This window comes from Oncorhynchus mykiss, chromosome 23 (genome assembly GCF_057628025.1).
Source record: "Oncorhynchus mykiss isolate SJ-2025 chromosome 23, ASM5762802v1, whole genome shotgun sequence".
In the NCBI taxonomy this organism is placed as follows: domain Eukaryota; kingdom Metazoa; phylum Chordata; class Actinopteri; order Salmoniformes; family Salmonidae; genus Oncorhynchus; species Oncorhynchus mykiss.
The window spans coordinates 22,183,432-22,196,976 of record NC_143044.1 but is presented as its reverse complement, the minus strand read 5'-3'; the positions used below and the strand labels follow the sequence as shown (position 1 = coordinate 22,196,976).

At 43.6% G+C, this 13,545-nt stretch overlaps 1 protein-coding gene across 1 annotated transcript; it reads left to right on the top strand.

The window, feature by feature from the left end:
• The first annotated feature begins 2,398 nt into the window (after window positions 1–2,398).
• On the top strand, window positions 2,399–7,020 carry LOC110502585 (F-box only protein 5). Its single transcript, XM_021580729.3, has 5 exons — window positions 2,399–2,675; window positions 3,544–4,202; window positions 4,309–4,399; window positions 5,994–6,191; window positions 6,383–7,020. Exons 2-5 carry the CDS (start codon window positions 3,571–3,573, stop codon window positions 6,638–6,640), a joined length of 1,179 nt encoding a protein of 392 aa, XP_021436404.3. The 5' UTR covers window positions 2,399–2,675; window positions 3,544–3,570; the 3' UTR covers window positions 6,641–7,020.
• Window positions 7,021–13,545: the final 6,525 nt, after the last annotated feature.

The following is a 13,545-nucleotide window of genomic DNA, read 5'->3' as shown; positions in this document are numbered from 1 at the left end:
AGGGTTTTAGGTTTTAAGTTTTAAAAAATGTAGCCTCCTGAGGTTGAAGAGGCGCTGTTGTGCCTTCTTCACCACACTGCCAGCGTGGGTGGACCATCTCAGTTTGTCAGTGATGTGTACGCCAAGGAACTTGAAGCTTTCCACCTTCTCCACTGCAGTCCCATCGATGTGGATAGGGGGGTGCTCCCTCTGCTGTTTCCTGAAGTCCACGATCATCTCCTTAGTTTTGTTGACGTTGAGTGAGAAGTTATTTTCCTGGGACCACACTCCCAGAGCCCTCACCTCCTCCCTGTAGGCTGTCTCATCGTTGGTAATCAAGCCTACTACTGTTGTGTTGTATGCAAACTTGATGATTGAGTTGGAGGCGTGCTTGTCCACGCAGTCATGGGTGAACAGGGAGTTCAGGAGGGGGCTGAGCACACACCCTTGTGGAGCCCTAGTGTTGAGGATCAGCGAAGAGGAGGTGTTGTTTCCTACCTTCCTCACATGGGGGTGACCCGTCAGGAAATCCAGGACCTAGTTGCACCAGGGGTTCAGGCCCAGGGCCTCGAGCTTGATGATGAGCTTGGAGGGTACTATGGTGTTGAATGCTGAGCTATAGTCAATGAACAGCATTCGGGCCTCCCGTGTGGCGTAGTGGTCTAAGGCACTGCATCGCAGTGCTAGCTGTACCACTAGAGATTCTGGGTTTGAGTCCAGGCTCTGTTGCAGCCGGCCGCAACCGGGAGGCCCATGGGACGGCGCACAATTGGCCCAGAGTCATCCGGGTTAGGGAGGGTTTGGCCGCGCTCTAGCAACTCCTGTGGCGGGCCGGGGCGCAGTGCACGCTGAAATGGTCGCCAGGTGCACGGTGTTTCCTCCGACACATTGGTGAGCATGGCTTCCTGGTTGGATGGGAGGACGCATGGCTCTCGACCTTCGCCTCTCGCGAGTCCGTACGGGAGTTCCAGTGATGAGTCAAGATTGTAACTACTACCAATTGGATACCACAAAATTGGGGAGAAAAAAGGGGTGAAAATAACAACAACAAAAAAATACAAAAAAAATTAGCAACATTCTTTTACTGTATGCCTCTTGTTCAGATGGGACAGGGCAGTGTGCAGTGTGGTGGCGATTGCATTGTCTTTGGATCTAGTGGGGCAGTAAGCAAATTGAAGAGGGTGTAGGGTGGCAGGTAAGGTGGAGCTGATATGATCCTTGACTAGTCTCTCAAAGCACTTCATGATGACGGAGGTGAGTGCTAATGATAGTCATTTAGTTCAGTTACATTTTCCTTCTTAGGTACAGGGACAATGGTGGCCATCTTGAAGAATGTATGGAAAACAGACTGGGATAGGGAGAGATTGAATATATCTGTGAACACACCAGCCAGCTGGTCTGCACATGCTCTGAGGACACGGCTAGGGATACCGTCTGGGCCGGCAGCCTTGCGAGGGTTAACACGCTTAAATGTCTTACTTACATCGACCACGGAGAAGGGGAGCCCACAGACCTTGATAGGGGGTTGCATTGATGGCACTGTATTATCCTCAAAGCGAGTGAAGAAGGTGTTTAGCCTGTCCGGAAGCAAGACGTTGGTGTCTGCGACGTGGATGGTTTTCCCTTTATAATCCGTGATTGTCTGTAGACCCGTCTTGTGTCTGAGCCTTTGAACTGGGACTCGCGGTGGTTCGCGCTTTCAGTTTTGCGCGAATGCTCCCATGTTTCTTTGCCCAAAGCAAGTCTCTTCTTATTATTGGTGTCCCTTAGTAGTGTTTTATTTTGCAGTAATTTGACCATAAAGGCCTGATTCAAACAGTCTTCTCTGTTACTTGAACTCCGTGAAGCATTTATTTGGGCTGCAATTTCTGAGGCTGGTAACTCTAATGAACTTATCCTCTGCAGCAGAAGTAACTCTGGGTTTTCTGCTGGGCCCTTGAATGAGTAGGTGTGTCCAAACTTTTGACGAGTACTTTATATATAAAAAAACATGTTTTATCTCAGTAATGTTGTGAAGAGGTTCATTTGCAGAATGAGAGGCATCTCTGGGTCTTCCATTCCTGTGGCGGTCCTCATGAGAGCCAGTTTCATCATAGCGTTTGATGGTTTTTGCGACTGCACTTGAAGAAACTTTAAAAGTTCCTGAAATATTCCAGATTGATTGACCTTCACGTCTTAAAGTAATGATGGACTGGTCTAATAGGGATATCTTCTGTATACTTTTTGGATTAATTCATGATTCCATATGTGTTATTTAATTGTTTTGATGTCTTCGCTGTTATTCTACTGTTATTCTACAATGTAGTGTAATAGTGTAATAGTGTATTTCTAACAAAAAATTAAAAACATTGCACCAATATTTTAACGAATCACCTCTACCTCGGTGTATTTCTATTGTATTTGCAAAGAAAGATAACTGGTACATGTTTGAAATGGTCGGAAAAAATGTAGTGGGACTTATGCTGTTTAAGCTCTGACGTTAGACGTCCGTTTGCGCTTTTCTGTTCTCCCATTGGTTCCCCGGTTTAAAGGTAACTTCCCTCATTGGATTGTGACATTTTGGATACGGATTTCAAAGGTGCAGCGAACTGGCGCTTTTTCCATATTTTCCTCATTCAAGTATCAAGAAAGTTTCCGAACCCAGTCTAGCTGCTAATGTCGGTGGCAGACCAGAAATAGGTGAAGTTACCTTAAAGGTATGCAATATTTTTCTTACCTCAATCAACAACTGTGTTGTTAAATTGTTTGCTAGGCTAATAGCTATTACTCATTTCATTTGATTCAGGCTAGTTACGCAAAACGTTTATTTGAGAAAGCAGATCCTTCTAGCCATGATGACCCTAGTTTTGTTACAATGTTAGCTAGCTAACGCTACTCGCTTGCCTACATAGTTAGTTAGCTGCTTGACTAACTAGCGGTAGCTAGCCATACCTGGCCTAGCTATGTCACTGTAGTTAACGTTAGTTAACTGTGTACGTAACTTAAGGCAGTTGTACAACTAGGCAGTTGTACGATTTGCAATAGTTGGCTAACTACATGTATATTTTTGACGTCGTTATAGTTACAGATTTTTGTTTTAAATCTATTTAAGTTCGCGGCTCAAAATTAGACTAGTTAGCATTACCAATGCCATTGGCTATCCTATGAATATAGCTAACGTGGAAACGACTATAACTATTAAAATGATTTAATACGTTATGGTACGTTAAATGCTTATTTTGTACTAAATTACTATGCAAATTACTAACATTAGTTAGTTGGCTATTGTGATATCAAAGACCTTAATGCCAAATTAGTTGGCTACCTAGCTATGCTACAAAATAAATTTGGGGGGAAAAGGAAGGCGCACTATGGAGATATTGCAGCTAGTTAGCAACTTCTTGATAACTAAGTGTATGTTATATTGGTTTAACGTTAATGTTATGTTTTAGAATTTAGCTAAATCGAGTAACTGAGTGGGGCAATACACTAGTTTGAAACGTATGTACTGTAGCTAGCCAGTTTGGCGCGTTTTGATTGTGAGATGGAACTGACTAATGCAGTGTATCTTCTCTTCTGGCTCAGGGATACAGTTTGTGAAGTCAATGAAAAATGAAGTGTCAGTCCAACAACAATGAACTCCGGTTTGCATGCGACATGGAGAAACATGTCACATACAAGGAGTCAGGCCTCTTAACCTCACCACTCATGGGATGCATCCAATTAGTAGTCAAACAACTCTCTCCAGGTGTCACCTCTGCCAACATTTGCCTCAACGATGATGTGCAAGGTGTTCACAATAAGGAGAACAACCAATATGACCGTATCCTTGACGAGGTGAACCTAGGCTGTGAAGCATTCGAGGACAGCGGTTACCTGTCTTTACAGAACAGCCAGATGGAGGACTTTTATAATGTTAAGGAACAAAGGAAGTCTCTAGGACTGGAGATATTCTCCCCATGTCCTCCAGTTGCTGATTGTCACAAGGCTAAGCACTCTGCCTCTCAACTCCCAATACTGAAGTTTCAACATGCCATATGCCAAGAACTCACCAATAGCTTCAAGAGGACCCAGAGCTATGACTGGACTGTCATTAGCTGGCTAGCAGAGGGCTCTGGACTTGAAAGGGTTATTGGTGGGAACATGGGCCTTGAGTTTATGGATGTTTTAAAAGCGCTGCTGGAGAGGGACATGAAGCACATCCTAACCAGGATCCTGTGTCTTCTTGATGTTGACTTGATAAGGTAAACATTTGACCTTTACTGCTCTTATGATTTTATAGAGGTTTTTCAACGTGAAAATGGTTTTGTACTCATCATATATTCATGGTGGTTTTTGTTTTCTTCACAGCTGTAGAAAAGTGAGCAAGAGCTGGAGAAAAATAATCTGCCAAGACAAGTCTGCACTCCGTAAATGTGACCAGGCTGAACAGAGACTACAGGTAAGTGCTAACATTTTAAATGGATGTCATGTATATCAAGTAGAGGTTGACCGATTATGATTTTTCAACACCGATACAGATTATTGGAGGACCAAAGAAAAAGCAGATAACGATTAATTGGTCGATTTTTATATATATTTGTAATAATGACAATTACAAAAATACTGAATGAACACTTATTTTAACTTAAAATAATATATCAATAAAATCAATTTAGTTTCAAATAAATAATGAAACATGTTCAATTTGGTTTAAATAATGCAAAAAAAAACAGTGTTGGAGAAAGTAAAAGTGAAGTGTGCCACATAAAAAAAAAAGCTACGGTTTAAGTTCTTTGCTCAGAACATGTGAACATACGAAAGCTGGTGGTTCCTTTTATTAACATGAGTCTTCAATGTTCCCAGGTAAGAAGTTTTGGTTATTATAGGACTATTTCTCTCTATACCATTTGTATTTCATATACCTTTGACTATTGGATGTTTAGTATTGCCAGCCTACTCTCAGGAGTTGATAGGCTTGAAGTCATAAACGGTGCAATGCTTGAATCACAGCGAAGAGCTGCTGTTTGAATGAATGCTTACAAGCCTGCTGCTGCCTACCACCGCTCAGTCAGACTGCTCTATCAAATCATAGACTTAACAAAACGTTTATTCTTTCAGTGAAATACGGAACCATTCTGTATTTTATCTAACGGGTGGCATCCCTAAGTCTAAATATTGCTGTTACATTGCACAACCTTCAATGTTATGTCATGATTATATAAAATTCTGGCAAATTAATTACGGTCTTTGTTAGGAAGAACTGGTCTTCACACCGTTCGCAACGAGCCAGGCGGCCCAAACTGCTGCATATACCCTGACTGCTTGCACGGAACGCAATAGAAGTAACACAATTTCCCTAGTTAAAATAAATTCTTGGTAGCAGGCAATCTTAACTAAATACGCACGTTTATTGTATTGATTTTAAGAAAGACATTGGTGTTTATGGTTAGGTACACATTGGTGCAACGACAGTGCTTTTTTTCACGAATGCGCTTGTTAAATCACCTGTTTGGCAAAGTATGCTGTGATTCAATGATAAATTAACAGGCACCGCATCGGTTATATGCAACGCAGGACAAGCTAGATAAACTAGTATTATCATCAACCATGTGTAGTTAACTAGTGATTATGTTAAGATTGTTTGTTTTTTATAAGATGCGTTTAATGCTAGCTAGCACCTTACCGTGGCTCCTTGCTGCACTTGCATCAGGTAGTCAGCCTGCCACGCAGTCTCCTTGTGGAGTGCAATGTAATCGGCCACAATCGGTGTCCAAAAAGGCCGATTACCGACTGTTATGAAAACTTGAAGTCGGCCCTAATTAATTGGCCATTACGATTAATTGGTCGACCTCTAATATCAGGTGTCAATGCTTTCAATTCACATTGACTGTTTCGATTTTTAAGCTTGCAGATGCTCCCAACTTTGCTGATATGTTTGATATTTACATTTATTTAGAGACCCTTTGAAGTACTGCAATCTTAATTGCCTAACCATAGGGTAATCCACTGCATGAGTATTGTATGCTAAATAGCAATGTCCTTTTTTGTTATAGGACTCAAGAATCCCCGTAGGACTGGAGAATGTGGGTTTTTTGACGAGAGACACCACCCTGTCCAGGGTTGTAATGTCCTGTATGCAGAGAGTAGCTTCAACCCCTATCCAGAAGTCTACCAAGAGGATGCTCTCCCAGAGAGCATGCACGCAGGCGCCATACTGCTCCCACCAATCTCGCTTCAGAGAATACCAAGAGGTGAGGGTTCCTCTATTCACTTTGCATATGAAGGTTCAGAGGACATGATGGTGCTCAGTGTGTGTACTTATTGGGTTGGTCACCTTCCAATCAGTTCCAAAAAAGTAATTGACATTATGTTCATGTTACCAATGATACATATTGTGAGTTATACTCTGTAGCCTTATACATTGTTTGGTTGTGTTCTCTAGGCTGCCAGTTTGCTGAAGCAGCACGAGTCGCTGAAGCCCTGTAAGCGCTGCGGCTCTCCAGCCAAGCACAATGCAGACGCAATGAGGGCCACCTGTACCCGCTTTAGTTGTGCCTTTGACTTCTGCACCCAGTGCCAGGGCCCCTTCCACGGCTCCTCAACCTGCTGCACCCGGCTGACATGGCGGCCTAGCAGCTCCACAGCCACCCCCATCCTCATTGGCAGCGCTCGCAGCAAGAGGAACGTCAGGCGCCTGTGAGATGAACGCAGCCTGGGATAAGACCCAATCGCTCACCTTTTAAAACTAACCATTTTTATGGAATATTTGTTTTATTCATAGCCCTTTTAGCCCACTACCGCCTCCGCCGAAGACCAAAGGTATCTTGGATATTGGAATACTCTGCATTAGAGTAGACTGTATTCTGAGGCAATCAAGTGATTCCAGTTGTCTGACAATGTCGTCAGAAAGCGACAATTGTACTGGAAGCCCCAAAAAAGAACATCCCACTGGATGCAGAGGAATTTTTCCTAGACTTGTATTTTACTTGATGAAATGTCCTTGTCGTATATTTGTACATATTTTAAATGTGAGATATGTAAATATTTATATTGTTTAAATAAATGCCTCTTGGGATTTAAGAACTGATCTTTTATTTTTCAAAGCCACATACTACCAGAAACCATGTAATACGTACCAACTTTCTTTCAGAATTTATCAAGAAGAACACATGTTACAATGCCAATAAGGGTATGAAAGTTACATCATACTTCCAGGGTCAGTTCCCAGATTTTTTTTTTTCAAGGGGCTTGACAATTATATCTTAATTTGTGAAAACACAGCTGTTTAAAAATATATGTATACAATATATTTGTGTATTAGTTTACTTCTGCCAGATACTTTTAAGTTATTGTGCTGAAGACCATTGTGCTATGTATTTGTCCATTGAAGACTATTCCAAAAGTTAAACTACAAAGCTACTTCCTGGAAAATGACATCACTGTCATAGCTTGTTTGCCACTTGCTTCGAAAGCTGTAACAACTAGTGAAACTAAGCCATTCAGCCATTAGATGGTGCCATAGTGTAGCTCTAAAAACCTCCTGGCTCACAATCTGGAAAGATGAAGGAATTTAGAAGACAACATATAGCTGAAAACAGCCAATAACACACTTAATGGTGATTTAAAGATTCACGCTTACAATACCGGTATTTTCCAATAACAAAATTACATTCAATGTGTAGGTTTATCTGAAAAGTAAGGTCTTCTACAGCTGGATGATTCAGTTCAGTGACGGAGTAGCTTGAGGTCGATGGTACAGCCAGGGAGGGAGAAACAGTCCAATAGGCAGGCACAGAGCTCTTTATCAGGCACCTCCGTTTCTGTCCTCTGTAGGTCGGCTGGAACAGATCCACCACCGAAAGTGTAGCACCCACCTATTAGGGGCATTTCAATTCATAATTGTGATTGTTATTTAACTAGGCAAGTCAGTTAAGTTCAAATTCTTACTTACAATGAATGATGGCCTACCCCGGCCAGACCTGGACGATGCTGGGCCAATTGTGCACGGGACTCCCAATGATGGGACTCCCAATCACAGCCAGATGTGATACAGCCTGGATTTGAACAAGGTACTGTAGTGACACCTCTTGCACTGAGATACAGTGCCTTAGACCACTGCACCACTCAGGATATGTAACTTGTTCAATTAAAATGTCTGGGTAGTACAGTTTCTCCCCAGTCTGACTGTGAAATTAGTTTCATAGGCTCCATTTCCTGGTTGAAATAATCAGTTGTGCACAGAATATTCCTGTGAAATGAGAAGGGACAAGAAATATAATGCGTCATGAAGAGAGGTTGTTTTCTGGGTATGTTTTAGAGGCTCAAATTTAGGTGGCAAGCCTACATATCTTTCAATAGTGATTAGTGATGCCAATCTACATGTTTTTTAATGCCGATTAGTGATGCCGAATACAATATGTGACCACATGAAACATGCTTTCTGTGCATTAAAAGCATTTTGCTGTCATTTAAAAGGGTTGCCATTGTTTTTCTCCTGCAGACCCAAAACATCAGTGTTTTTTCCAATTAGCTTCCCCCTCAGTGTGCGTCTGCCCCTTCCATCAGTGTCTGGCCACAGTTGTGTCAGCTCCCTCTGTGCACCTCTATCCTGGGGCTGCACTCTTTAGCTGCCTGCTACACAAAATGTCAATGTCCAGTTGACTGTTCTATCACTGTCCCTAAATGTCCTGCCAGCTGTGGTGACAAGTAGCTATTTTTGTGACTTCCCCCTCCTGCTCTGGCCAACGACAACAGTGGAGGAACTAAATGTAGCACTCCCACCTCTCAACCGCCCCCTGCTTATTTCTTCCACTAATTTATTGGAGGGTATGGGCAAAGCAGAATAAAATCATTCATATATGTAGAGTATACAAACAAGAAAATAAGATGCCCAAGGTTACCACTGTATCTGTTTGCTATGAGTCAAACATGGCTGTTGATTGGGATTTTCTGATTATGTTTACTCTTTCTCACATACACAGATGCATTCTTATTCTAATCTAGATAGTTTCTTAACATGAGTAAAGCCATGCAAATTTAATTAAATGTTTAACGGATGCCCCAAATGCCATCATCTTTCAGGACACTGCATTTGACTGTGTATGTATCAGATGGCCTTTTGCTCTCAGTACACCAGATAATTGATCTCTTAGCTGCCCTTTCCAGGACAGAGAACCACATGGGTCATTCATTACTCTGATTTATTGAACTCCAGCGACACTGGGACACTTCTCCAAATGAAAGCTCATAATTGAAGTAATTAGACTTTCACACAATCAGGTGTTTTCCTATCATTTACCATCCCTGTTTACGTCAACAGTGGAATTGTGTATGAGTCATACAAGGCTTGTAACTAGTAACTACAGTAACTTACTTTCACTGATCTGATTCGGACAATTTTCTGATATTAGCCTTTTTTCTGCCACAACAAAACAGAACATTTCCATGATTGTGTTTGTCAACATCTGCAGCAAGAGTCTTATGTGCCAGCAATACTTTCCCTGTTTCCACAAATATGCATAGGTAGATACACTATAGATACAGTACATACAAGTATGTGTTGACTCCTTCAAATTAGTCGATTTGGCTATTTCAGCCACACCTGTTGCTGACAGGTGTATACAATCGGGCACACCGCCATGCAATCTCCACAGACAAACATTGGCAGTAGAATGGACTTACTGAAGAGCTCAGTGACATAGGATGCCACCTTTCCAACAAGTCAGTTCGTAAAATTTCTACCCTGTTAGAGCTGCCCCGGATAACTGGAAGTGATGTTATTGTGAAGTGGAAATGTCTGGGAGCGCAAATGGCTCAGCCGCGAAGTGGTAGGCCACACAAGCACACAGAAAGGGACAGCCAAGTGCTGAAGTGCGTAGTGCGTAAAAATCATCTGTCCTCGGTTGCAACACTCACGAATGAGTTCCAAACTGCCTCTGGAAGCAACGTCAGCACAATAACTGTTTGTCGGGAGCTTAACAGGTTTCCATGGCCGAGCAGCCACACACAAGCCTAAGATTATCATGCGCAATGCCAAGCGTCGTCTGGAATGGTGTAAAGCTCGCCGCCACTGGACTCTGGAGCAGTGGCAACGCGTTCTCTGAAGTGATGAATCACGCTTCATCATCTGGCAGTCGGACGAATCTGGGTTTGGAGGATACCAGGAGAATGCTACCTGCCCCAATGCATAGTGCCAACTGTAAAGTTTGGTGTAGGAGGAATAATGGTCTGGGGCTGTTTTTAATGGTTCGGGCTAGGCCCCTTATTCCCAATGAAGGGAAATCTTAACACTACAGCATACAATTACATTTTAAATTATTCTGTGGTTCCAACTTTGTCGCAACAGTTTGGGGAAGGCCCTTTCCTGTTTCAGCATGACAATAACCTTGTGCACGAAGTGAGGTCCATACAGAAATGGTTTGTCTAGATCGGTGTGGAAGAACCTGACTGGCCTGCACAGAGCCCTAACCTCAACCCCATCGAACACCTTTGGGATTAATTGGAACGCCGACTGCGAGCCAGGCCTAATCGCCCAACATCAGTGCCCAACCTCACTAATGCACTTGTGGCTGAATGGAATAAGTCAATGCAGCAATATTCAAACATCTAGTGGAAAGCCTTCCCAGAAGAGTGTTGTTATAGCAGCAAAGGGGGGACCAACTTCATTTGGGCACCTTTGCTACACAGAACCCTACTAATCCATCACGACTGGTCTGCCGACGGAACCGCACGAGGAGGCTCTTCACGAGGAGGCTACAACAGACTTCTTCCGTTGCGACGTACCTCTAAGACCCTTCTGCTAGCTGCTAGCTGCTAGCCCCGGCCCGCTAGCTGTCTGAATCGCTGTGTCTCCAGCCAGCTTAACAATTCACTGGACCCCTCGGCTACGCATGCCTCTCCCTAATGTCAATATGCCTTGTCCATTGCTGTTCTGGTTAGTGAATATTGTCTTATTTCACTGTAGAGCCTCTCGCCCTGCTCAATATGCCTTAGCTAACCCTTCAGTTCCACCTTCCACACATGTGGTGACATCACCTGGTTTAAATGATGTTTCTAGAGACAATTTATCTCTCATCGTCACTCTATGCCTAGGTTTACCTCCACTGTATTCACATCCTACCATACCTTTGTCTATACATTATGCCTTGAATCTATTATATCACGCACAGAAACCTGCTCATTTTACTCTCTGTTCTGAACGTACTAGACAACCAGTTCTTATAGCCTTTAGCCGTACCCTTATCCCACTCCTCCTCTGTTCCTCTGGTGATGTAGAGGTTAATCGAGGCCCAGCAATGCCTAGCTCCACTCCCATTCCGGGGCGGCAGGGTAGCCTAGTGGTTAGAGTGTTGGACTAGTAACCGGAAGGTTGTGAGTTCAAACCCCCGAGCTGACAAGGTACAAATCTGTCGTTCTGCCCCTGAACAGGCAGTTAACCCACTGTTCCCAGGCCGTCATTGAAAATAAGAATTTGTTCTTAACTGACTTGCCTGGTTAAATAAAGGTAAAATTAAAAAAAAAAAAAATTAAAATTCCCCAGGTGCTCTCATTTGTTGACTTTTGTAACCGTAAAAGCCTTGGTTTCATGCATGTTAACATTAGAAGCCTCCTCCCCAAGTTTGTTTTATTCACTGCCTTAGTACACTCTGCCAACCCAGATGTCCTAGCCGTGTCTGAATCCTGGTTTAGGAAGACCACCAAAAACCCTGAAATTTCCATCCCTAACTATAACATTTTCCGACAAGATATAACTGCCAAAGGGGGTGGAGTGGCAATCTACTACAGAGATAGTCTGCAGAGTTCTGTCATACTATCCAGGTCTGTACCCAAACAATTCAAACTTCTACTTCTAAAAATCCACCTTTCCAAAAACAAATCTCTCACTGTTGCCGCTTGCTATAGACCACCCTCTGCCCCCAGCTGTTCCCTGGACACCATATGTGAATTGATTGCCCCCCATCTATCTTCAGAGCTTGTGCTGCTAGGAGACCTAAACTGGGACATGCTTAACACCCCAGCCATCCTACAATCTAAGCTTGATGCCCTCAATCTCACACAAATTATCAATGAACCTACCAGGTACAACCCCAAATCCGTAAACACGGGCACCCTCATAGATATCATCCTACCCAACTTGCCTTCCAAATACACCTCTGCTGTCTTCAACCAAGATCTCAGTGATCACTGCCTCGTTGCCTACATCCGTAATGGGTCTGCGGTCAAACGACCACCCCTCATCACTGTCAAACGCTCCCTAAAACACTTCAGCGAGCAGGCCTTTCTAATTGACCTGACCCGGGTATCCTGGAAGGATATTGACTTCATCCTGTCAGTAGAGGATGCCTGGTTTTTCTTTAAAAGTGCCTTCCTCACCATCTTAAATAAGCATGCCCCATTCAAAAAATGTATAACCAGGAACAGATATAGCTCTTGGTTCACTCCAGACCTGACTGCCCTTGACCAGCACTAAAACATCCTGTTGCGTACTGCATTAGCATCAAATAGCCCCCGTGATATGCAACTTTTCAGGGAAGTTAGGAACCAATATAAACAAGCAGTTAGGAAAGCTAAGGCTAGCTTCTTCAAACAGAAGTTTGCATCCTGTAGCACAAACTCAAAAAAGTTCTGGGACACTGTAAATCCATGGAGAATAATAGCACCTCCTCCCAGCTGCCCACTGCACTGAGGCTGGGAAACACTGTCACCACCGATAAATCCACGATAATTGAGAATTTCAATAAGCATTTTTCTATGGCTGGCCGTGCTTTCCACCTGGCTACCACTACTCCGGTCAACTGCCCTGCACCCCCCACAGCAACTCGCCCAAGCCTCCCCCATTTCTCCTTCACCCAAATCCAGATAGCTGCTGTACTGAAAGAGCTGCAAAATCTGGACCCTACAAATCAGCCGGGCTAGACAATCTGGACCCTCTCTTTCTAAAGCTGCCGAAATTGTTGCAACCCCTATTTCTAGCCTGTTCAACCTCTCTTTCGTATCATCTGAGATCCCCAAAGATTGGAAAGCTGCCGCGGTCATCCCCCTCTTCAAAGGGGGAGACACTCTAGACCCAAACTGCTACAGACTTATCCCTACCCTGCCTTTCTAAGGTCTTTGAAAGCCAAGTTAACAAACAGACCACGGACCATTTTGTATCCCACCGTACCTTCTCCGCTATGCAATCTGGCTTCCGAGCTGGTCATGGGTGCACTTCAGCCACGCTCAAGGTCCTAAACGATATCATAACTGCCATCGATAAGAGACAATACCGTGCAGCCGTATTAATTGACCTGGCCAAGGCTTTCGACTCTGTCAATCACCACATTCTTATCGGCAGACTCAACAGCCTTGGTTTCTCAAATGACTGCCTCGCCTGGTTCACCAACTACTTCTCTGATAGAGTTCAGTGTGTCAAATCGGAGGGCCTGTTGTCCGGACCACTGGCAGTCTCTATGGGGGTGCCACAGGATTTAATTCTCGGGCCGACTCTCTTCTCTGTATACATCAACGATGTCGCTCTTGCAGCTGGTGACTCTCTGATCCACCTCTACGCTGACGACACCATTCTGTATACTTCTGGCCCTTCTTTGGACACTGTGCTAACTAACC

Excerpts from the sequence above, each read along its gene's own strand:
- LOC110502585 (XM_021580729.3), top strand. The coding sequence starts at position 3,571 with ATGAAGTGTCAGTCCAACAACAATGAACTCCGGTTTGCATGCGACATG. Across the intron at positions 4,400-5,993 it reads AGGCTGAACAGAGACTACAG|GACTCAAGAATCCCCGTAGG; the intron begins GTAAGTGCTAAC and ends TTTTTGTTATAG. Across the intron at positions 6,192-6,382 it reads GCTTCAGAGAATACCAAGAG|GCTGCCAGTTTGCTGAAGCA; the intron begins GTGAGGGTTCCT and ends TGTGTTCTCTAG.